Source organism: Nelumbo lutea, chromosome 1 (genome assembly GCF_056320005.1).
Source record: "Nelumbo lutea isolate HS-2025 chromosome 1, American lotus-T2T, whole genome shotgun sequence".
NCBI lineage: Eukaryota > Viridiplantae > Streptophyta > Magnoliopsida > Proteales > Nelumbonaceae > Nelumbo > Nelumbo lutea.
The window spans coordinates 156,199,797-156,226,107 of record NC_142684.1 but is presented as its reverse complement, the minus strand read 5'-3'; the positions used below and the strand labels follow the sequence as shown (position 1 = coordinate 156,226,107).

Genomic DNA, 26,311 nt, shown 5'->3' with positions numbered 1-26,311 from the left:
TTGCCTATTGTTGTTCCTTCTGAAATGCATCTGTTATAAGAGATGACCAATCTGGGATCCCAGCCCAAGTGACACGCTCAAAATTATACTGTTCATTGTGTAATCTAATCAATAGAAACCAGAAAAATTAAGATTTAATCCAGAAAAGAGAAGAGAATAGATGAGATGAGAGGAGAAAATATGTTGAGGGGAAAAGAATTGTTGGGGTGTGTGCCTCTATTCTTTTTTTTTTTTTAATTAACAGGATTTTATTAATATCAGAGAGAGCCCTAGCTATCCAAATAGATAGTAGGGAAGAAACAAGGCAGCTAAAAGCTGATCACACAAGAGAACTATTTCTTATACAGGCATGTATGCTTGCAATGAAACAACCAGAATACACTTTTAGTGCTTAGAAGTTTTTCAAATTCCAGTGCCCGGTTCATGGTTTAAGCATATGCATATGCACAACAGTTGACAAGCAGTCTTGTGGCCCTTAAATATTCTTCTAGCATATTCCTCCAAATCCTCCAAAAACTGCGCAAATAGTTAACCCTCGAAGAATTTGACATTTGTCTTCTAATCTTGCATTTGGCTGATCTTATTATCACTAGCAATAGAGAATTCAGAACCCTTGAAGACCATCTAAATAAGAAGAGGCTCCAAATGTTATTGGCCATTCTGGATTTTGACTAGGCCTCTCTGTGCTCTTCTTCCTTGTCATACACTATGTACTTGCTAAGTTGAATTCACCCAATGCCAACTGAAAACCTCCATCCTAGGGATAATGATGAATCATTGAATCTTCCCCAAACCTGCATGCAACACTGTATGTCCTTGAAGCAACTTGTTAAGGGTGGACATAAACCAAGCTTTTCATTAGCTATTCGAGCTCAACTTGTGAAAAGGTTCACTTCGGCTCAATGTAAACCGAGCTTTGAGCCAAGCTCGAGCCCAATGAAGCTTGCAAGCCTAATCTCATATATAATATTTTTAATTTTTATACATATAAAATTGTTGTATGCATAATTTTTTTATTTTTATGAAGCTTGGCTTACTATCAAATTCAAGCCAAGCCAAGCTTTGAACATATGAGCTTCTGAGTCAAGCTGAATTCGAGGCCATGTCTCTAGCTCGAATCAAGCTCAAGCCTGAGCTTGAACCTTGTATTTTTCTGTCAAGCCGACCTCTTATAGCCAGATATTTAACTCGGATCGGCTTGAATCCACCCCTAGTTTTTGTTCCCGACATACTGATCTTCACCATTTGGGTCAAGAAGTATATCTTCCTTTTTTTTATTAGTAATAACAATTAAAGATATTTTATTAGTAACAGTGATAAGAAGATATAGGAGCCCCCTATTCTTGAAAGTGATTCAAAAGCAGGGTACACTACAACAAGCCTATGCTTAGCCATACGGGCAGAAAAATGGTAAGCACTAGCCTCTTGGCTACTACGCCCCTCCCCCACAAAGGCTTGGTTTGCTACAAGTGTAGGTCTTTCCACTCCTTCCTTGGCTAAAGTATCAGCAACTTTATTGGTTATTCTAGATATCCATCATCCACCTGAACAAGCTGTTCAAACTGTAGAGAACACTGATGTGGGTCCCACTGCAGTGGTCCCCACTGTGTTCGTAGGACAGCAGTGTAGTTATTTGTTTCAGTTATAGTAGTGTCAGTTTGAGTCAGTTTGTTAATTCAGTTGTTATTTATTTCAGCTTTTATTTACTTTATTTATTATGTAAGCACCAAGGGCAGATGTGTCCTTTCCATTATGTACTAAACATAACTTATAAATATTAAGAGAGTGGCGGCGGCAGATCGGTAAGAATTTGTCCCTCCTTTCAACAACTTGTGTTCTCTTGTTTCTCTTCTATTCTCTCTCATTTCTCCCTCTTTTTCTTCTGTTTCGCAAACCTAAAACCTATTAGGATTCAAGACTGATTACAGTCTTGATCTTCTACTTGGTATCAGAGCCTATCTAGGGCTTCTCATGTGTGTCTAGTCCAGCCGACCACATGAGGACTAGCTAGGGCTGGAAGCTTTGAAGAAGTTTTTCGGTGGCTGAATCTTGGAGATTACTAGGAGAGGTTCGCAGCAGTTGAAGACTTGTCGCGGCTTGCAGAGAGTTGGTAATTAGGAAGAGGCAGCAAAGGTTAGGGTTCAGGTAACCCTAGAAGACAGTAAACCGAAGTACATAAGTAAGTTTTTTTTTACTGAGTTTCAGAGACTGCAATCAGTTGAGATAGGTTGGACCTATCTAGAAAGAGGGGCTGAACTATGTTTAAGTCTGTTCTAGGGTTTGGTTTGCCGAACTGTGTTTAAGTTTGTTTCTAGTGTTTGATTGTTAGGCCGAACCCCCTCTTCAAAGGTGATTAGTTTTTAGGGTTTCATATTGCCCTACGACAAGTCCCACTTGTGCGGACTGCTTGGAGAGTGCAGCTGAGCACTTACTTCAGACCTACAGTTGAAACCCTAATTTTGCTCTCGCAGCAGTGGGCCCCACAGTAGTGATTTCAGAAAATAGCATCTCAGATTGATAGGCTGCCTGCTACTGTGCATGCCGATTGATTTCAGATCAGATTTGAGTTGATTTCTTGCATATACTGTGATAGGCGATTGATTTCAGATCAGATTTGGGTTGGTTTCAGATCGGATCAGATCAGATTTCAGATCAGATCAGTTTTGTGTTGGTTTCGGATCAGATTTCAGACTTGCTTGTTTGACTCTGTTTTCTGGTATTGCTCTAACAGTTTGTAGCCACTGAATCTTGATCAAAGATGGAGTTTAAGGGTCAGGGAAAAAGTAGTTTTGGAAACCACAGTTATGGTAGTGTATCTGAAACCGGGTTTCAGATTACAACTATGAGATTTGATGGGTCAAATTATTTGGAGTGGGCGCAATCATCCATGATGGCTATTGGAGGAAGGGGAAAATTGGGCTACCTCTTGGGAGATGTGAAAGAACCTTCCAAGGAGGACCCAACATACACCAAGTGGGTTCAAGAGAACTATTTGGTTATGGCATGGCTGTGTAATTCTATGCAGCCACATATCAGCCGAAATTATTTGTGGGCAAAGACAACTAAAGAGATATGGGATGTTGTGAAAGAAATCTATTCCCAACCCCTTAATGTTGCTAGAGCCTATGAACTGAAGTGTGAGGTGAATAGCCTTAAATAAGGAGAGAAGCCAGTTTCTGTCTACTTCTCTACCTTGAAATCCTTGTGGCATGAAATTGACCATCTAGAGACCCTTGAGTGGGAGAGTCCCAAAGATGCACAGACTCATAGAAAGCAAGTCGAGACGAATAGGGTATTTGAGTTTCTGGCTGGTTTGAATTCAAAATATGACATTGTGTGACAACAGATATTGACAAGAGATAGTGTGACCCTCTCTCAAGCATACTCTCTGGTGCATAGTGAAGAGAACAGGAGGAAAGTCATGATGCAGCATCAACCCTCTTTCCCAGCCTTGACAGCTATTAAACCCAAGCCAAGGGGTGACTCAGAAAGGGACCGGAAGAAGGAAGATAAACGGGATCTGGTATGTGAACATTGCAAGAAACCCAAACACACAAAAGATACTTGTTGGAAGCTACATCCTCACTTGGTCCCAGCAAAACTAAGAAATAAGAAGGGTAATGCTCATATGGCAGTGAACACTGATTCAACATCCTCATCAGGCACATCCCTAGAGACTTTAGCTGCTATTCGGGCTGCCCTCATACAGTTGGAAAAGGAAGTTGGGAGTTCAGCTCAGCCATCTCAGTCACCATCAGCTCCTGCCACATCTGCATTTGCACATTCAGGTACTCGAGCCTCAGCTTACCATGCTTCAGCTCCAGGTAATACTGATCATTGTTGGGTAATAGATTCAGGTGCATCTGACCATATGACTAGCTTGCCATCTTTGTTCACTTTTTATCACTTGTCCTCTGGCCGAGATAGAGTATCCATTGCTGATGGCTCTCTTGTTCCCATTTCGGGCAAGGGGGACATCAAGCTATCGGATACTATCTCTTTATCTTCTATCTTGTATGTTCCTAAGCTTGATACTAACCTGCTTTCAATTAGTAGTATTACCAAAAACATGAACTGTTCAGTAATCTTTTTCCCTGACCGATGTGTTTTTCAGGATTTGGAGACGAGGAAGGTGATTGGGACTGGCTGTGAGACGAACGGGATCTATCTGCTTGGAGAGAGTTCTCGTCGGGAGGAGTCAGTGGATAAGAAGTCTTTTGTTTCCCAGTCTGTGAGTTCGGTTATGTTTTGGCATAACCGATTAGGTCATTTGTCTTTTAAGTCTTTGAAGAGTCTGTTTCCTGCTTTATTTGAGTCTGTGGAGTTATCAAAGTTGAGGTGTGAGAGTTGTGAGTTTGCCAAACATTGTAGAACCTCTTATTCTTTAAGTAATAAAAGGAGTAATTTCTCTTTTGAAATTGTGCATATTGATGTTTGGGGGCCATATCATATCTCTTCTATGGGTGGGTACAGATATTTTCTACTGTTTGTTGATGACCATACCCGGTTTTCTTGGGTCTATCTTATGCGTTTTCGGGATGAGGTTCCTGCTCTGACCCAAAACTTCCATCAGATGGTTCTCACTCAGTTTGGGACCAAAACCAAAGTCCTTATATCTGATAATGCAAAGGAATACTTTGCTCAGCCATTGACCTCCTACCTTCTTAGCCATGGAGTTATTCACCAGAGCACTTGCCCTTATACACCACAGCAGAACGGCGTTGCTGAAAGGAAGAATAGGCATATCTTGGAGGTGGCTAGAAGCATTATGTTTACCTCCAATGTACCTATTCGCTTCTGGGGTGATGCTATCCTCACGACAGTTTATCTCATTAATCGAGTTCCTTCTTGGGTCCTTGATATGAGAACCCCCTTTTCCCTTCTATACCCAGACGAGGAGTTGTTCATTGTTCCCCTTAAAACCTTTGGTTGTACCTGTTTCATTCAGCTTCTCGGGCCTCATCATTCCAAATTTAAACCTAAGGCCTCCAAATGCATTTTCCTTGGTTATGCACAAACTCAAAAGGGTTATTGCTGCTATGATCCAGTTTCAGGGATACGGTTTGTCTCCATGGATGTCACATTCTTTGAGGAGACACCCTATTATCCTAGGGTTTCTCCTCAGGGGGAGAGTAGTGAGAGTGGAAGTGGGGTTGTTTTTGGTTTCTTTCCTCAGGGGGAGAGTAGTGAGAGTGGAAGTGGGGCTGTTCCTTTACCTATTCCACTGGATAATGAAGGTTGTAGTGGTGGGGGTGGTCAGAGGGAGCCGGAGTTGAGAGTCTATCACAGGCGATGCATGCAGGTTGATCCTAGTCCTCGGCAGTCCCGGCCAGCTCCAGTTCCTTCTGCGGCTCCAGATCCATAGCCTACTAAGATACCTCTCACTGTTGTCACTTCCCCTTCTGTGGATGGCCTTGATCTCCCTATTGCCATTCGCAAAGGGAAACGACATTGCACCACTTCTACAACTCACAGCATCTCACAGTTCTTATCCTATGGTCATCTATCACCATCTTACCGGTCCTATCTCACTTCCATTGCCGATGTTCCTATTCCACGAACAGTGCAAGAAGCCTTATCAGTTCCAGAATGGAAAGATGCAATGCAAGTCGAAATGGATGCCCTGTTGAAGAATAATACTTGGACATTAGTTGACCCACCAAAAGGAAAGAAACCGGTGGGATGCAGATGGGTGTTCACTGTGAAGCATAATGCTGATGGCTCTATTGAAAGGTACAAAGCCCGGCTGGTTGCAAAGGGGTTCACTCAGACTTATGGTATAGACTACTTGGAGACCTTTGCCCCAGTGGCCAAGATGACCACCATTCGAGTTTTGTTATCCCTTGCAGCAAATCATTCTTGGCCCCTGTTTCAGATGGATGTTGAAAATGCCTTTCTGAATGGAGACGTACAAGAAGAGGTTTACATGCAGTTGCCTCCTAGATTCTATGATACAAAGACATGTAAGAAGGTTTGCCGACTGAACAAGGCATTGCATGGTTTGAAGCAGTTACCTAGAGCCTGGTTTGATAGGTTCAGATTAGCCCTTGGATTGTTTGGTTATGTACAGGCCCAGTCAGATCATACACTATTCATCAAGAGGGTGGAGTCCTCTCTGACACTACTAGCAGTATATGTTGATGATATTGTGGTGACAGGAAATGACAGTCATGAGATTGAGTCCCTCAAACAGCTCATTCATCAAGAGTTTGAGGTGAAAGATCTTGGTGCACTACGGTATTTTTTGGGTATTGAGGTTGCTAGATCCAAGCAGGGGATTTTTATCTCTCAGAGAAAATATGTTCTAGATCTGTTGGCGGAAACTGGAAAGTTGGGTGTTAAGCCGGTTGATACACCCATCGAACAAAATCACAATATTAGTGCAGAGGGTGGGGAACCTCTTGAAGACAAAGTTATGTTCCAACGGTTGGTTGGAAAGCTTCTATATCTCTGCCTCACTCGGCCGGATATCAGCTATGCAGTTAGTGTTGTTAGCCAGTACATGCACTCCCCTAGAACTTCACATCTTTTTTGCGGCAGAGAGAATATTAGCATACTTGAAGAGATGCCCGGGTAGAGGTATATTGCTCAAGAACAATAATCACATGAGGGTGGAAGTCTATACAGATGCCGATTGTGCTGGAAGTGTTGATGACAAAAGGTCTACCTCTGGATATTGTGCCCTGGTGGGAGGTAACCTTGTCTCTTGGAGGAGTAAGAAGCAGAGTGTTGTTTCCTGCTCCAGTGCTGAAGCGGAATACAGGTCAATGGCTAATGGAGTGGCTGAAATCTTATGGCTGAGGTCACTACTTGAAGAGTTGGGTATTGACTATGAAAAGCCCTTAATGCTGTATTGTGATAATCAGGCAGCTATTAATATAGCCCACAACCCAGTGCAGCATGACAGAGCAAAAAATATCGAAGTTGATCGACATTTTGTGCGAGAAAGGGTCACATCACAAGAAGTGTCTTCCGTACTTCACATCTAATATGTAGCTCGCGGATATCCTCACCAAGGCTGTACCAAGGAAGAAGTTAGAGACAGACCTATCCAAGTTGGGCATGATAGATATCTACTCCCAACTTGAGGGGGAGTGTAGAGAACACTGATGTGGGCCCCACTGCAGTGGTCCCCACTGTGTTCATAGGACAGCAGTGTAGTTATTTGTTTCAGTTATAGTAGTGTCAGTTTGTTAATTCAGTTATTTATTTCAGCTTTTATTTACTTTATTTATTATGTAAGTACCAAGGGCAGATGTGTCCTTTCCATTATGTACTAAACATAACCTATAAATATTAAGAGAGTGGCGGCGGCAGATCGGTAAGAATCTGTCCCTCCTTTCAACAACTTGTGTTCTCTTGTTTCTCTTCTATTCCCTCTCCTTTCTCCCTCTTTTTTTTTTCTGTTTTGCAAACCTAAAACCTATTAGGATTCAAGACTGATTACAGTCTTGATCTTCTACTCAAACTCATAGCCAAAGCTTTTACTTCTCTACTGTAGTGTCTTAGGAACCAAGGTCCTTTAGAATTTTCTGGCATCTAACCAGTTGCTACCCTACAATCAACCATAATAAAATGAGTTCATCCCAAAGAGGAAACCAACTATATGCCTTGCAAGAGAGAGAGAGAGAGAGAGAGAGAGAGTTCTGCCTTAAAGAATTATTATTCTCAGTCGGCCCCAAATAACTTAGTTCGAGGGTCATTTCTTTAAACACCACCTGTATCTGATGACCCTCACTTGCCCATGGATTAACCATCAAAGTTTTTGCATGTTTTTGCAATGCACTATCTGCAAGTTTTTGCATCACCCTCTGAGAGTTGCATCCATAGGTACTGCCATGAATAATTTAGTTATGGATGCCCAATGTGCTACCCTTACAGTCATTAGGACAATCAAGATGCTAACATCATTTTCCTTGGTTATCAAACATTCTCAAGTTTCTCTCTCAAGATGCTAACATCATTTCTCTCTCAAAAACAAAGAGTCCAACTTTTCTAGGACTCTTCCCCATACTCCAATTCTTCCTAATTTTGATGCCGATCAGTAGATCACCTTCCTGATGACAAGATCCCACCAAAAATCCAAGAATTGGGCAATCTACAGCAGATCGATCAGCCCTTTATTACTTCATATAGTCGGCTGATCTAGGGCTGCATGAGAATGCTTCTAGAAACCCTAGCCGCTGCTTTGATACCAAGTAGAAAGCTTGCTGAATTAAAAAAATATGAAATAAAAGGAGTTTCTTCAAGAAGAAGGAAGAGAGAAGGAGAAGAAGAGAAGAAAAGTTGAAAAGAAAGGGGAGCAATGATCTGGCTGCCCCCTTCACTTATTATTTATATTAAAAATAATAGAGCAGTACAATGACAACTATGCCCTTATAGGGCGGCAAGACATAAAACAGCATATATAAGACACAAAAACATAATAAAATTTGGACTCACATAACTGCTGTGGTCCCCACCTCCTATCTAACAACTAACATAAAACATCTATTTATAAAAACATCATAAAACTGATTAATCTTCAACAAGTACCAAAGAGATGATCAAGGCGGTAATAAATAATTAGATTTCTCACCACTCTTAGGCAAAGGATCAAACCTCTTCTCTACTTCCCTTGAAGGAAATGCTTGTATAAACACAGGGTTCCTCCCTACCTATCCATCTCTAATTTAAAAGCAGGCATTATCTTCTTTTTGGGACTTATGGTCTTGGACATACTTGGAAAATACATTCTGCATCACCCCATGTATCCTCGTAAAACTGTATTATTTTCCCATTTGAAACTTTGTAGTTGCAGTTTAACACGTATCCTTAAAAATAATTCATGTTTCCTTTCCATAAGCACATTATGGTATAGTAACTTTCTGGTATCCCATCCTGTATTGTGTAGTACTTTTCTGCAAACCTTCTTCCATGGGCCTATATGCTCTCTCTAATGGCTGCAACCTTTAAAGAAATAGTATAAAATAATGTTTTGATGTTTCTAAGGCCCTTTGACCTCTTCAGTCATTGCCAGTTGCTGAAATTCTTCTTGTTTCTATCTTTCCATAAAAAGATCTGGCCAATTTTATTTTCATCTTCTCAGAAACTGATGGAAGATAGAAAATTGTGAGACTTGAAAGTGTTTTTTTTTTCTATTCTGAGTAATTTGCCCTCCTCTCCCGGAAAAAAAAAACAAAAAAAATGGAAATAATTATCTTCATTTCCAATCTGCTGGTCTTTTTTCCATCCTATTAATGATCAAGCCATGAGTACTAGTTATCCATGGCATCACCCCGATCGAATATCAAATAAAGAGAAAACACGGGATTCTAACATGTGGTGAGTTCCAACAAAATCAACCTTTTCAAACCATTAATGTGAAAAAAAAAAGAGTTCAAATCTCCTTGTTCTTTTAACTTATCCAGGCCAAAATTTTAAGTGATATTTTGTTTCCAATTTTACCCCAGTCAAGGTTTTTAAAGAGCACAAACATGTCTCTTCTATGTTTCATTTTGATGCTAAAGCCCTAATATTGAACCTTACCCACTACTTCTCTTCCACACTATTCTGCCACAGCTTCTTACCCAGAACAAGAAAAGTGATCTGTGATTTGTTTTTCCACACTGTTCTGCCACAACTAATATTTATGTGGAATTATAAGTTTTTTTATTCTTTTTCCTTTATGATTACTGTTTTCATTCTGCTAATTGCTGCTCTTTCCGTTGCATGAATTGTTTCTTTTTAGGCAAGGCTTATATCTCTCTACAAAAGCTTTAGCTTAGTTGATTCCTGTCCATGCCTTTGGGTCGCTCCCAACAAGCATGATCCCTGTTAGCATTCCAACCTACACTACACCAAACCACCTTCATCTCCTGTGTTACACCTCTTACACAAATCAAATTGAAATGTTTGTAGAGATAGGTCAATGGACACATTGACAAATGGAGCTTTTCTATTTATGGTAGCAATTATTTTAATAGCATTGGTGCATTGTTTTTTATGCGGTATGCTATATAAAGGGTAATATTGACATTGAGGTGAAAATAAGAAACTGATATTATCAGGAACTTGATACTCCTTATTTATCATTGGTAAATGGTGCTAACCAAACTCCCTTAACTGACTTTTTAATAGAACTTTTTTAAAGGTCCAATGAGCTACCTTACCTGACTGCCAAATGCGACCTTAATTGTTCTGCTTTCAGCAAAGTTCTGCTAATCACCACCACCAAAAGCATGAAAGAAAAATGGTGACAATCAGTTCCCTTCCACATGAAAATTATTGTTCCCATGACTCAACAGTTTTGCCTCTTCGTTTCCTTTTATGAATTAGAACAGTTCTTTATCTGATTTTTCTTGTTGAGACCAATTTTTTGCAAGTTCCACAAAATGCTTCTTATTTCTAGTTTTTTCTGTCCTTTTATATTTTGTTTTGCAAATGAAAGTTAATGTAATAGTTGATTTCGTTATCTTCCTTTGCATGTGCTAGAAGGGTCCTGATTTCAAATCAAATCATGATATAGTTTGCTCAAGAAGTTGAGGAAAAAAGAACAGATGTAATTTTTATCATAACAGTAGCAAGCCATTTTTCGTGGATAATAATTTGATGCTGATGGTTTTCGAATTGTGCATCTGCAGTATTTCAATCAGATTCTAACTGTTGTACTCGAGGTTTTGGATGATTCTGATTCTTCAATCAGGGAACTTTCTCTTTCTTTGATTGTTGAAATGTTCAATAATCAGGTCTATGTTCTATCTTTTTTGAATCTATTGTAGGATGTTTTTCTATGTCTGTACTTTCAAACTCAAAAATCTGGCTCTCTGCAGCATTCGTGCACCTACCCAAATCTGATATCTTACTGAAAACTTTGTGTTTACTTCTAGAAAGCAACCATGGAAGATTCAGTGGAAATCGTAATTGAGAAGCTGCTTCATGTAACAAAGGATATGATTGCCAAGGTATTTGTTAGTGTAGGGGTATTTCTGTCTTTATGCTGATCTGTAATATTATATTAGAACTAGTGTCCCTCACTTAAATAAGGGCACATTTGTCTTTTCCATTCTGTTAATAATATAAAAACATGTCTGGCCGAATGGGGGTGTAACTTTTACCCTAATTCGAACCAGACTTTTCTTCTCTCTTTTTCTCCTCTTTTCTCTCTCTCTCTCTTTCTTCCCTCTTTCTTCTTGATTGTTATCAGACTAACAGAACTCAAAGGCAGGCCGAATTCTAACATGGTATCAGAGCAAACTAAGCAACTCGGATCTGCCTAGATTTTTGTTCTCTGCACACTCAATCTAGGGTTTTCCCTTGATTTCTCTGCCATCGATTGGAGATAAGGGAAAGGGCTGAAAAGGAGTGGTCACCCTCTTCCCTTGGAGGTTTCTATGCCTCCAGTTGTGTCTTGTGTGGTCGGTTGCTGTGGTTTCTAAGAAGCCCTCCCCTAATCGATGAAGAGGAGAGGGCTGATTCGTGTGGTGCAGTAGGTGTCTTGTGTGGACTGATTTTCTTCTCGTGTGGTTTGTCTTTCAAGTGATGAGGTAAGAGATTTCTGTTCATATTTTCTGTTATTAATCAAATAGGAATTATGTTTCAGATCGTATGATGGAATTTCAGACTGTAGTGTGTTAGGGTTTATGCTGTTTTTTTGTGTGATTCAAAGGAGGATCAGTGTGCTCAGCAATAACAAGTGTTGAAACCAGTGTGATCAGTGTGCTCAAATAGTGTGCAGTGTGCCGAATTCAGTGATAACAGAATTCAGCAATGGGAGATAACAGTGATAGCAAATCCAATGTGATGATACCTACTGACTACCTGAATGTTCAAATGACCTCCATTAAACTGAATGGAGAGAATTATATACCTTGGGCTAAATCTGTAGAAGTTTTTTCTGAAGGCAAAGAAGAAGGTGAAACACATAAGGGAGGAGAAACCCTCCACTGATTCTCATGAGTATGAAGACTGGGAACAAGAAGATGCACAGATTATCACATGGCTATGGAATAGTATGGAACCCAAGATTAGTGTAAATTTCATGTTTCTTGACACTGCCAAAGATGTGTGGGACCATGCTAAGAAGTTGTATTCTGGTCAAGACAATACAACTAGAGTATATCAGCTGTATCAGGAATACTTTAATCTGCAACAGGGCAATTAGAGTCTTGAGGAGTACTATGCTAGTATGAGAAACATCCGTAATGAGTTGAATGTTTATCACCCCCTCACTTCTGATGTCAAAATTTAGCAACAACAGAGAGAACAACTTGATGTGACTTTATTTTTGGCAGTGTTGAAGTCTGAGTATGAACCAGTACGGGCTCATATACTAGGAGGGTCAGCTCTCCCTTCTTTAGAAGAGGTGTTTGCTCGACTTCGGAGGACTAATCTTGGATCTACTGAGAACTCTAATGTCTCAGATAGATCAGCCTTTGCAGTGTCAAGGGGTCGTGGTGTTAATGGTGGAGCTTGGGGAGCTCAGTCTGGCCGTGGTGGTAGCAGTGGTCCGGTATATGGCCGGAATGGTGGTGGTGGACTTACCTATAACCGTGGTAGTGGTCGTATTGGAGGTAGAGATTCAGGGGGAGCTCGTGGTAGAGGACGTGGCTCAGGTCCGAGGAGGTGCACTCATTGTGGTATGGATGGACATACCATTAATTATCGCTATGACTTGCATGGTCCACCCTCAACCTGGGCCAATCATGCCATGACTAGTGACACTAGTTCCAGTTCCAGATAGGAGAATCGTTTAGCTAATCAAATGCCTCTTACATCCACAGATAGTTCTGGGAATGAGATGGTGAGTGTTCCACGTGATGAGTATGAGAGGTTTGTCCAATCCACATCTCAACAGAACACGGCTACCTTTGCACACTCAGGTATGGCTTGTTTGGCATCCACACTCAATCCTTGGATTATTGACTCTGGAGCCTCCGATCACATGACTGGAACTCCATGTGTGTTTTCTTTCTTCTCTCATTGCTCAACATCACAATTTGTTACCCTTGCTAATGCTTCCACATCCTCCATTTGTGGTGTTGGTAATGTTGACTTGGACCCTGTATCCCCATCCTCAGTTTTGTATGCCCCTAAATTTTTGTTTAACTTTATGTCTGTTAGTAAGCTGACCAAGTCACTTAATTGTTCCATTACCTTTTTACCCTTCTATGTGTGTTTTTCAGGATCTCAAGACGGGGATGAAGATTGGTGGAGGGCATGAAGCTGGTGGATTGTATTATCTTGACAGTGGTGGAAGAACATCAACATCTCTCCGGTCATCTCTCTCTTCTCTCTAGTGGCACTGTCGATTTGGTCATCTTTCGCTGAAAGTTTTGAAATCTTTGGTTCCTTCGTTGAGTCAACTTTCTGTTTTAGATTGTGAGCCATATCAGTTTGGGAAACACCATCGTGTTCCCTTTAGTTCTAGAATTGATAACCGTGTGTCGAGTCCTTTTTCTTTGATTCACTATAAAGTGATGTCATATAATGGATATAGATATTTTGTCATTTTTGTTGATGATTTTTCAAGGATGACGTGATTCTATTTAATGAAAGAAATAAGTGGATTGTTTACCATCTTCTAGAAATTTTATGCTGAGATTCGCAATCAATTTGGTGTTCACATTAAAATTTTTTGTTCTGATAATGGCTGTGAATATTTATCTTCATCATTTCAAGAATACTTGGACCAACATGGCATTATACATCAGACCTCATGTTCATACACCCCACAACAAAATGGAATGGCTGAGAGAAAGAATCGTCATCTCTTGGAAACAGCCCGATCCATCATGCATCACATGAATGTTCCCAAACCCTTTTGGAGTGATGTGGTGCTTACTTCTTGCTTCTTGATTAATCGGATGCCCACATCTATCCTTGATGGTCATTCCCCATTTACTACCTGGTTTCCCATCTTGTCTTTGTTTCCTCTTTCTCCCCGGGTATTTGGGTGTGTCTGCTTTGTCCATAATCTGGGCCCCGGGAATGACAAGTTAGATGCACGATCCCTTAAATGCATCTTCCTTGGCTATTCTCGGACCTAGAAAGGTAAGGTATGCAGACTCATGAAGGCTATATATGGGCTTAAACAGTTTCCTTGAGCATGGTTTGGTAGGTTCAGTGAGGTGGTAAAGAAGTTTGGTATGAAACAGTGCCAAGTTGATCATTCCGTCTTCAGTCATGACTCTCCGGCAGGAAAAATACTATTGGTGGTGTATGTAGATGATATTGTTATTTCCGGGAATGATAAAATGGGCATTGATAGGTTGAAGACTTTTCTACAGGAACATTTTCAAATAAAGGACCTTGGTAAATTGAAATATTTCTTGGGGATAAAAGTAGCAAGGTCTAAGCACGGTATTAATTTGTGTCAGAGGAAATATGTGCTTGATTTGCAAGAGGAAACATGTTTGTTAGGTGCTAAACCAGCTGAAATACTGTGGAAACAAATACTAAGCCGAGCAGTGATATGGGTGAAGTGTTTGAAGACCCTAGCAGATATCGACAACTTGTAGGTAAACTAAACTACCTAACCATTACTCGGCTAGATATTTCATTTGTGGTTGGTGTGGTAAGTCAGTTCATGCAGAAACCTTTGGTTCCTCATTGGAATGCGGTTCTAAGAATTGTGAGGTATTTAAAAGGGGCCCCTAGTTGTGGTTTGATATACAAAAGTAGTGGAACACTTGAAATAGAAGGGTATATCGATGTTGACTGGGCTGGTTCTATGTCTGATAGGCGGTCTACCACAGGTTATTGCACTTTTCTGGGGAGGTAATCTGGTGACATGGAAAAGTAAGAAGCCGACAGTTGTGGCAAAAAGCAGTGCAGAGGCAGAATATAGAGCTATGGCATATACTGCTTGTGAATTAGTGTGGCTAAGGAACCTTCTACAGGAGATAGGGTACAACATTAATACTCCAATGAATCTCTATTGTGGCAATCAGGCTGCAGCTCATATTTCTTCTAATCCGGTGTTTCATGAAAGAACCAAGCACATAGAGGTTGATTATCACTTTGTGAGGGAGAAGGTGCTGAATGGAGTGATAGACACTGCATACGTTAATACAGGGAACCAGTGGGCAGACTTATTTTAAAAAGGGTTGAGTCGGGGAAGAGCGGACTACATATGTAACAAGCTGTGATTATATGATATATACTCACCAGCTTGAGGGAGAGTGTTAGTGTAGGGGTATTTCTGTCTTTATACTTATGTTGAGGTTGTTGATCTGTAATATTATATTAGAACTAGTGTCCCTCACTTAAATAAGGGCACATGTGTCTTTTCCATTCTGTTAATAATATAAAAACATGTCTGGCCGAATGGTGGTGCAACTTTTACCCTAATTGGAACCAGACTTTTCTTCTCTCTTTTTCTCCTCTTTTCTCTCTCTCTCTCTCTCTCTCTCTCTTTCTTCCCTCTTTCTTCCTCTTTCTTCTTGACTGTTATCAGACTAACAAAGCTCAAAGGCAGGCCGAATTCTAACAGTATCCTTGTTTTTAACTCTAGTTCTTTATATAAACATACATATATACATAAATATTTTCTTTCTAAATCCTATCACCTTTTCTTCATCCAGGTTGCAAATGAAGCAGAGCGTTGTTTAACTACTGTATTGTCTCAGTATGATCCATTCAGGTGTCTAACAGTAAGTAAATTTCGATTTTATCTTCTTGTCTGAATCTGAGGAACTGAAGAATTGTTGAATTAGCATCTAAACTTTCACAAAGCCCTTAGTTGATCTTGATATATTTTTCAGGTTATTGTACCACTATTGGTCAGTGAAGATGAGAAAACTCTTGTTACTTGCATCAACTGTTTGACAAAGGTATTCATTTTTATTCTTATCAAGCTTTCACCATTAATTATTTGGGCCATTTATATTTTTCATGAATAATCAAAGAACTTTTTGTTTGTGTAATGATATACATGAGGGGCCCAAATCCAAAAAAAACTACTGTCTTCTATACCCAAAAGAGTGTCTCAACTAAAGAAAATCTCTACACTCAAAGCTCTTGAAGTCATTAAGCACTAAAGCTCATTCCATCAAAAAGCTAATGTAAGGTCTCATGCATAACCACACTAAAGACAGACTTTCTCAACAATATAATAATAGATTCTAAGGGCTATTGCTCAGCGTGATGGTAAAATCTCAGACTGACCAGTGTAAGAACATGGGTTCAAGTCTGAAAGTGACCACTTATTGTTGAAATGCCATTACGTCAGTTCCTTTTTCTAGTGCACTCTTCACAAGACCCTGAATAACTAGAACCAGCATTGGGTCTTAGCTTATTGGTGAGTAATGGGTCTGTAGTCAGCAATTATGTTAGGATTGATGAAGGTAGGATATGATCCCAGGTCAGAGATTCAACTCCCCCTAGGTAGTTTATTCATTTTTTTAATTTAAAATAAGACTTTGTACTCTCCTTACATTTTTGTGAGGATTGGTTGGGATTTGCCACTTTTTCCTTATACAGTTCTTTCCTGGCATCAAAGTATTTATCATCGAGGATGCCAGAGGTTTGGACATATATACGTTTATGATTTTTAATTGGTTATTAACTTTTCTGGTTGGGTCTGTCCAACCTCTTCTTGCCTCCCCTTAAACAAATGTGGGTTTTGAGGAATTTCTAGGTCCTTTTTCTTTGACGATGAAGAAGAAATGAGAAAAGCAGGTGTAGTTTTCTTTATTTTTTTCCCTTTATTATATCATTTTCTTTTCCTACACAATTTTTCTAATATACCAGACAAAGCATAAGGGAAGTGGGAGCAATTTTCTTTCTGAAATGCCAATTTAGAATTGTAATCATTTGTTATTTTTAGTATAATGACATTTGCAAATATCTCTGTATGCCTTCAGCTAGTGGGGCGGCTCTCACAAGAGGAAGTGATGGCTCAGTTGCCTTCATTTCTACCTTCTCTTTTTGATGCATTTGGAAACCAGAGTGCAGATGTTCGTAAGGTAAGAAAGTTTCCTTTGGTCTTTGCTGAATGTCTAATATGTTTAGAAATAGTTTGCAACTTCCTCTTGTCTAGTCGTTTAAATGGGCAGCCCAGTGCACGAGGCTCCCACTGATGTAGGGTCTGGTCGTCTAATAAGGAGAAGAGAATAAAACATGTTCAAAAGGAAGAGCAAAAGATACAAAGAGAATCTGAATAGGAGCATAAAACAACCAAGATGGGCCAGACCAAAGCCTTTGAATCAAGGCAACCCCAATAAAACAAGCCCAAAGGAAGCAGGCCTGGAAAGCCCAACAACCTGCTATGGGATGTAGCAGGTTCCCAATATAGTTCTGGTCTATCAACCACTGATATGCCATGCCTCTTTGCCAATGATTTAACCAATCTAACCAATCTTAAACGAAAAAAAGAAAAAGATTTAATCAATCTGTGAAAAAGCCCTGTTTCTTGAATGTTTTGCTACAGAAATCACAGTCACAAGTCATCCTCATTATCCCTTATCCATCGTAGTTCTTTTTTCTTCATGCACCAAAATTCCCTCACTCATCAAGCTATATTCCTTTTAGTTGAAATCAGCTTGGGAAGTGAGAACAAATATCCATTACATCACCTGAAAAAAAAAATACTTGACTGGAATTTTTATACACTTTATTTCCATATGTAGTAAGGACCCTGGTAACTAGCTGCTCTCAATGTGAGAAATTATTTTCTATTCAAGAATATTAGTTATATGTAATTGTTACAAGTGGACAACTTGCTAGTTTGCTTGTTTGATGTATTCACAATGAATCAGGAACTTCCCACAAGGAAATATTGCTGGGACCCAATTGGTGGCACCTCACATATTCCTGTAGCCACCCTCTTTTCATGGGACAAGTTTCAGATCAAAATTCTCACCATGTGGACAAAACCCTTCTTGGGGCATCTTTAAATTAAAATTTTGAATTTTTTTCAGTTACCAAAAAAAAAAAAAAAAAAACAAGTTTCAGAACAAGGTAGTGTATAAGGCTGATGTAGAATACTGAACATGTGTGCCATTTGTAGGAAACTGGGATTTCCAATAGGGTCTAAGGTAGAGCCAGATTTACACAAGGTAGTGTATTTGGATTTTTCGCACAAAGTGGGTGCTCTGAGACTCGAAAATTCTGTGGACACTTGAAAATTAGAAGACCACCATTGTTCAATTTCAAAATATTATGGTCATCATCAATTTCTGGTTCCAACTTCCAATTGAGAGATATTATCAGATTTTTAACTGTATTTTTTCTTTATTTCCCAGTAAAAATTTTCCAAAATGAATACTTTGGAAGATACTGATCCTAAAACGTGTGCGAGTCCACCCTTATTCAAAATCTATGGGCTCTTTGTTTCTTTAGTAAGCCATCTTTGCACCTTTTGATATCACAATGCTAGCTGATGATGTCTCAGCAGTATGGGTGGATTCGAGCCGAGCCAAGCCAAATATTTGATTATTTGAACTCAGCTCAGCATAAAAATACAAAGCTTGAATTCAGGCTTGTGCTCAATTCGAACTAGAAATGCTAGGTCAAATTTGGCTTGAGTAAAAAACTCTTATGTTCAAGCTTGACTAGTGAACCAAGCCTCTCGAGCTCAAATCTGAGTTCCAAATCAAATCAATAAATCCAACTCCACGCGGAAGCCAGAAGGAACTTGAAATCAAGAGGAGTTCAACCGATTTGCACCTGGATATTCTTCTGGAATCGGTTTGTAGCTTGATTGGGTGAGTTCAATCTCAATTTGGAACTTGATCGAACGAGCTCCCCTGACTTGAACCCAAATCAATAATAAATCCAAGTCCCTATGGAAGCCAGAAGGCACCTAAAATTAGAAGAACAGCCTGGAATTGATTTGGAGCTTGATGCCTTCACTAGACAACCTGGAATCAATTACTCTAGGGCCTTTTCTCATTTGAACTAAAGCTTCAATGATCTATCACAGGCATAGTTGAGTTCATAGTCGCAGTTCACAGTCTTGAGTCCTGGGTCTTCGACTCTTCTTGAGTTCCTTCAATTGAATGAGGGTTTTTTTCCCTCCCATCCCATTATAACAAAATAATTGAAAACTACTATACAGCAGGGACCACGATATAATTGTGTTCCCACTAATAAAAATTAATAACTATAAATTATATAATATACACCCAATACTTAGACTCGAATTCATTTTGAAGCTCGACTTGAGTTGAGCTGAGCAGACTTGTCACGAACCGAGCTCGAATAGCTCAAGAAAAGCTTGATTCTTGTCCACCCTAGTCAACAGAGTCTTTTGCTTTTTTTTTTTCTGGATAAGTAAGAGTCTTGCATTTGTTCACTTAAAAATGTGATGTCCAAGAAGAGATGATGACTGAATGTTTAACCTTGCTGTTAGAATGAGAGGAGAAAGAGGAGAAGAAGAAGAGACATGTGGGAGAGGAAATTGGTGAAAAGAATCAATGATGAACTCATGTCCATTTATCCTATTAGCTTACAATACAACGATGAAAAACAGAAACAACTCCATTAGTAGCAAGAGTCCAAACATAAAGTCATAAAGAAATATAAAGGAATAATAAGCTGTTCTACTCTATTGGTGCTGGGGGTGGAATTCTGGTTTAAGAAGAATAAGAAAGAAACATCTGGAATCTTCTATACCAATGCTTCAAACTAAAACCATGCCAGTTGCATCCCTTACCTGGAAGGAATGAAGGCCAAACAATATATTTATATGCATACTATGATTCTGTTTATGACCATCCTCCATGATATAGTATAAAAGCTAAAAAATTGAATTATATATAAAGTATATTTTTATGTATGCAAGTCTACCATAAGATAGTACATACTATAACTGATCCAAGGTCATCCATTAAGGCCGCATTTGGCATTCCTTATTTTTTGGACTTTTCTCCTTTTTGCAGTTAAAATGCCCCTATGAACACTGAGTTTTTAAGTGCAAAAGGGAGATAAGTCCTTCAAGTAAGGAATGCAAAATGCACAGCATTAGTGAGCATCCAAAAGTGCTTTGCTGCCTACTGTACACCTACTCAACACCTTGACAAATAATGCAGATATGCATGCTTATATAAAAGCTGAACTTCATGAACACTTGATACTTAATAGTCTAAATAAGAAATTATAGAAAAACTTGGTGAGTCAAAGTTTTGGCATCATGTTGATTAGACCTAGCATTGGGTTGTGTGGGTCGGGTTCGGGTTGGGTGAAGACATTTCAGGTTGGTTTTGGGTTGGGTTGAATTTTGAGTTGGACCAGCAAATGCTAGACCCTAACCCTAAATGTTTGGGTTAGGGGTCAACCATAAAAATAACTGGAACTTCAAAAAATAAATAAAAAATACATGAAAATTCCAAAATTAAAAGAATTAACCTTAAATTTCTAAATGAAAAATAAAAAGTGTGAAAATTCAAAAATTCAAAGAATAAAAACTAAATAGTCCCAATTAGACCTGAAAATCGGGCCAGTGGGTTGACCCATGACCTGGTCCAACCCAATTTTCAGGTCAGGTTGGGTTATTCTCGGATTTGGGAAACCAAACCCTTTTTTGGGGTTGGGTCGGGTTCGCGGGTTGGGTAAACTTGTTGCCAGGTCTAATATTGATGCATGAGGGTGTTAAGGATTTCTTATTATTCTAAAATTAATTTTAGCTGGGTCATCAGAACATGACAAGAACTATCATACTAAGTGTTTCATGTTGCCATGGCTGGAACCATAGTTTTGAGTTGCCATGATAACATTTAAGGGATTTTATGTCAAGTTAAGACATTTTTTGGGCAAAACAGTTTTAAGGCTCATAATGTCTTCTTCCTCTCTACCAATGATAATGGGGCTAAAGAGCCTATTGAATGGCACTGTTTTCTTTTTTTTTTTTTTCCTTTTTTCGGTTTCATAGGCACAAAGGTACAGAGGCCATTGATTTGGATGAACGAATGAAATCTCTTTTTCTCTAATTAACTAATTACAGGGTGATATCAGCACATATGTGAAAGTGATACAATCATTTATGCATTAGAAATTTTCGATAGTGGATATGACCTGTGAAACGGGAGATGTTTTTCTTTATGATCGTTGAAATCGCTTTCCATAAGCATCTTGATGGCAGCTTTATAGATGGTGGTTTTCTATATTTGATCATGGTTTTCTCTTTTTATTTTGTGGTTGGTTTTGCAGACCGTTGTTTTCTGTTTGGTAGATATCTATATCATGCTTGGAAAAGCATTCTTACCATACCTGGAAGGGCTCAACAGCACGCAGTTGCGGTTGGTGACAATTTATGCTAACCGAATTTCACAAGCCAGGACGGGCACTGCAATAGATGCTAGCGGCTAGCCGTGGTTTTCTTAGTGTGGATGGATATTATAGTTTCGGTCGTGGGGTTGGGTTATTCATTATTTGTCCATTTTGTATATTGTGTGAAATAGATTACAAGGGATTCTTGGGTTTTCACTGTGTGCTTTTTGGTTTTGGGGTAAGATTTGAGTTGAGAGTGCTTGTGTAGGTGAAACAAAGTTGTGAAAATGTACTTATGTATGCCCATTTAGTGAGTGAGGTAGGGAGGGGGTCATGTTGGGTTTTGTTAAATAAGTGTAACAATATCCCCATTGTTACGAGAATGAATTCTGGGCTTTTTTTTGTCATTGTAGACGGTATGGCGCAGAAGATAAGGCCACAGCAAAGGTGTTCTTTTGCATTGCTTTCTTTATTAATCTTAGGTTAATTTGCATCTCGGCATAGATGAATTACAGCAACATTCAAGACCGATAAGCCACCTGATTGTGGGCTTTTATTTCAGCTTTGTTAGATGGTTAATTTGTTTCTTATATCGACGCATCCTTGAGCTTTCATCCAGCTGGTTGCGCTTTAACATGATTGATCGAGTTTAAGTCTCTACGCAGACTACTCTCTACTAGGGGACTGATCCAATGATGAACCTCCATCTCCCTAAAGCCAAGGTTCGAAGTATCGACATGTATTGGCCCGTGTCGTGCCAGTGGCTTTTTGATATGCCCCTACAGGGGTTGTAGACTTGTATTGGGTCAACCACTGGTTCAGAGGGTAGCTGGGCCTTAAATCACCCCTTCTGAACTGATTTCGAAAGAAAAAGTAAAATATAAAAAAAAAAACACCGACACAGGCCGAAACGCCCTACCGGTGTATCAGCCGTGTCGATATTTAGAAGCTTGCCTAAAAATAACCAAGCATAAGGATAAGAAGAATAGAAAATATTTACTTTGGCTCTAATACAATTAAAAAACTCGGCACCAAGGGTTAAGAGACTTCATCCATAAATAACGTGTTTCAAATAAACATTGCATAGTATATATACAAGGTTCAAATTATTACCCTTAAGTTTTCTGATAACTAACTAACTCCGGCCCTGCTGTTAATGTTATTAGTGTTTCATTACAGTCCATTCACATGTAACATCATGTAATGTATATAATTTTTTTAAAACCTAATATTACCCATTTTGTGGTTCATTTTGCCCTTCTTTATTTTTCAAATTTTCTTCCTGAAAATTTGAGTTCTTTGTAGCTTGTAGAACATTAGAACTCCATAGATGCCTCCTGTAATAAAGGAACAAATATCCTTTCCCAACAACAATAAAGTGAGGGAGAAAGGAAGAATGCAGTATACAGCTTGAGAACAACTAGTGTGCTCGACTCTTCCGTCAACAGTGCTTTTAAACCTTCGTGTCATTATTCTGGGTAGTCCTCCACGGTCTCTGCTACCTCACAGCCTCGTTTTGATTCGTTGGATCAGATTGACCCCATGGTCTCTGATTAATAAGAGACATACTTTCAGGCACCAAATTCATAGGCGGTGATTCAAGAAAAGGTCACAACGTCCTGCAGCATCCGTCTTGCATCCAATACTGCAGTTGCTACCTCAGTAGATACAAAGTGTTCAAAAGCATAAGGCTTTAGCTTCTTGTAGTCATCTGTTTTTCTAGATTGCCTTCATGTTTGTGTCATCTATTTTTTAAGATTGCCTCTATGTTTGTGACATCATAATCAAGGTAGAACTCTGATGGTGTTGAGAAAGTCTTCAATCAACACCGCCATATGATTTCTTTCTCTAAGAAATCTGTGAGTACTAATGCGATGACAATGTTGTCAAATCCTCTAAAACTGACTTGACTCATAATCATGTCATTTTTGTTCCCTCTGATCCCATTCTTCTTTTTTTATAGAAGTCTCAAAATTCAAACATTAATAAAAAGAAGATTATAATACAAGTGTTTACAATAGGAATTGTCCTCTGAAATAAAAACCAACAACTAGTAGAGAAAAAGAAAATCAGGATGCAAAGGTAATTTCGAATTCCCCACATTTCAATGAAATTTAAGCATCTTCATTGGCAAACCTACAGAAAAACAAATGCAAATCAAGAAAAAAATGTGCATTACAAAATTAATAAAAATCAACGTTACAGTTGTATCCAAGTTTATAGGGCTGACTTGCTCATAGGATTGAGCGCCATGAAGGCCTTAAATCGAGAAAAGCAACAGCCCTGTAACCCCTGCATTATCATTGATATTTTTTTATTACATATTGTCCTTTGTGTGTTTTTAGATGGTATGGCAATGGAGCACATGATGCAAGCAATGCTAACATTATAGTTGTCACTTGTCATTGCTCATCACTTCACAAAATAATCAAATTTGAGCTTAAGATGAAATTTCTAAGTTTTAGACCCATCTTCACCCATTAACTTATACCATCATCACAATTCAATTCTCCACAGTTCTCAATAACTCTAGAGTATCCAAAAAGAAAAAGGCAACAAGTTTCACTAGATTGCTTCATAATAAATAAAAATCATCTATTAAGACCCATCAAACGAAAAAGGATCAAATTTCACATCAAAATTTTCAAAAAAAAAAAAAAAAAAAAAAAAAAACACAATAAGTTCCACATTGTGTTCGTTTTGGGATCAAAATGGAGTCAACCTGATTGTGGGTTGGGTTCAGCATTTTCCTTTTGTTACAGAGAATTGATGGGGCGGTGAACTCAACTAAAATTGAGCATCTCCACCGTGGGACAGTGGAATGGTGCACCATCTTTTTTTTTCTACCCATTTGATTCCCACTAGGGGTGCCCACGGTTCGGTTTAACTAAATTGTGGGCCTTTTTTTGTAATCGAATCAGTACTAGTGGTTTTTGAAAAATTGGTAACCGAAACCAATCAGTTAACCGGTTGACCAATTCAATTAATTGTTGGTTCGGTTCGTTGGATTTTCATTTTTTTTATTTTTACAATATATATTATAAAAATGTATGTGTAATAATAAATTATAAATATATACAAAATATTATATTTTAAATAATAAATAGTATATCATATATTATAAATATATTTATATATAATGCATATTTATTAATTTATAATATATAAAATATATAATATACATAAATATATATAAAATATATAGAAATATATGTATACTAGTCAGTTCGGTTAACCATCGGTCATCTATATTGGTTAACCAAAATCAAACTAGTACCTTCGGTTTTTAAAAACACCAAAATCAAAATCGAAACCAAACCAACCGGTTTGGTTAACCAATTTTTTGGTTTTTTTTTTTTTTTTGCTCATCCCTAATTCCCACTAAAAAAAGAAGGCTCATCTCTTTGGTCACCGCATCTTTACATTGCTTCATCTACAACCAAAATGGAAGGCCCATCTCAGCTACTAAATCCATCTACGAATTGTAGCAAGGTGTCAAATGTTTCATTTTGAAAATTTAAAGAAGAATCATCTTTCCATTAACCGACGCTAACAAAAGTGAGAATTTAGTCAATTGTTAAAAAACTTGGGGGTATTTTAAGACAATACATAAACAGTAGGGGTAGAATTAGTCAATTTTCTAAAACTTAAAATTATTTTAAGAAAGTTTCCCTTTAATAAATTCAAATGTTAATATTCATCTGAACAAATATATTATTATTATTATTATTATTATTATTATTATTATTATTATTATTATTATTATTATTATTATTATTATTATCATTATCATTATTATTATTATTATTATTATTATTATTATTATTATTATTATTATTATTATTATTATTATTATCATTATTATTATTATTATTATTATTATTATTATTATTATTATTATTATTATTATTATTATTATTATTATTATTATTATTATTATTATTATTATTAAGTTCAAACATGTGCCTAGGCCCCAAAAAGGGATTAAACAATGTAGGTCCCATATAGAGCGATGTGGGCGATATATAAATCTAAAAAACATTTTTTTTCTTACTCAAAATTAAAATGTAAAAAGAAAGCACAGTCCGGCAGCCCCAAAGCTTTTACAAATAATCACAAGAATGGTAGATCTCCATCAATATTCTAATGATAACCATGTTTTCTAATCTTAATGGGAACATAATTTAATTTTAGATTTTTTTACAATAAATATCACCAATTTTACTCAATTGACATTATTTTATGTTTGTAAAATAAGGTTGAATTTGGTGACTGGTGAGCGGGAAATATAACATTTTTTGACCGTAATACCACCCAATAAAAATGTTAACTGAACAAATTTCTATTTTCCTTGCTCTCTTACTCTTTCATTATCATATGCAAAACCTTAATTCCTTCGTCTGCCCATCTTTTATTTCTCTCGCCATCTTCAATCATGATAACCATTTAAAAAAATTTAAATGAAGAGTGCAATTTCTTTTTCTCTTACAGCATTATGTGGGAAAAAAAAAAAAAAAAACTGTTTTTGATAAGATCGATTAGCATAATATAGATTCCTATAAAGAACAAAGTCAACAGAGGACAGAAAGTCTTGTAATCTTGTTTTCCTCCCAAAAGAGAAGAAAAATGGAATATTAGACCCTATTTTTCTGTATTTTTTGAAGTACTTTTATATTTTTGGTAGTATAAAGTACAAAAAGCAAAAAATGCATGTTTCTTTGAGGTATTTTGTACTTTAAAAAATGCTAAATTGAAGTATGGAAAACATAAAAAGTACAAAGTCAGTTTTTAATACTTTGTGTTTTTTGGCCCTTTGGTATATTTTATACTCTCAAGAACATGTGCACCAACTACATACATTCCACCATGTGGTAGCATAGATGGATGCCACATGAAAAGACATGTACATCAATGTATTTAGTGACATGTGTATTGTATGACAACATATATGAATGCCACATGGTATTTGAATATAGTCAATATGCCTCTCAATGATACTTGAAAATCTATGGCCCAATCCGACATCCTATCTGATTATCTCATATTCGAATGGGCTTTATATATAATCGGATTGGATTCGTTTGAGGTAAAAAATATTGTTTTATTGTTATAAATTTATTGA

General features: G+C 37.9%; 1 protein-coding gene across 2 annotated transcripts in view; it reads left to right on the top strand.

Moving 5' to 3' along the window:
- Window positions 1-21,649, top strand: part of LOC148878576 (CLIP-associated protein-like) — a 70,067-nt gene extending 48,418 nt beyond the window's left edge. For both annotated transcript variants that reach the window (XM_088956858.1, XM_088956852.1), the window contains 6 exons: window positions 10,623-10,727; window positions 10,869-10,943; window positions 15,564-15,632; window positions 15,744-15,812; window positions 16,845-16,946; window positions 21,130-21,649. In XM_088956858.1, coding sequence (XP_088812984.1) covers window positions 10,623-10,727; window positions 10,869-10,943; window positions 15,564-15,632; window positions 15,744-15,812; window positions 16,845-16,946; window positions 21,130-21,288 — 579 coding nt within the window. In that variant the 3' untranslated portion in view covers window positions 21,289-21,649. The remainder of the gene's footprint in view (window positions 1-10,622; window positions 10,728-10,868; window positions 10,944-15,563; window positions 15,633-15,743; window positions 15,813-16,844; window positions 16,947-21,129) is intronic.
- Window positions 21,650-26,311: the final 4,662 nt, after the last annotated feature.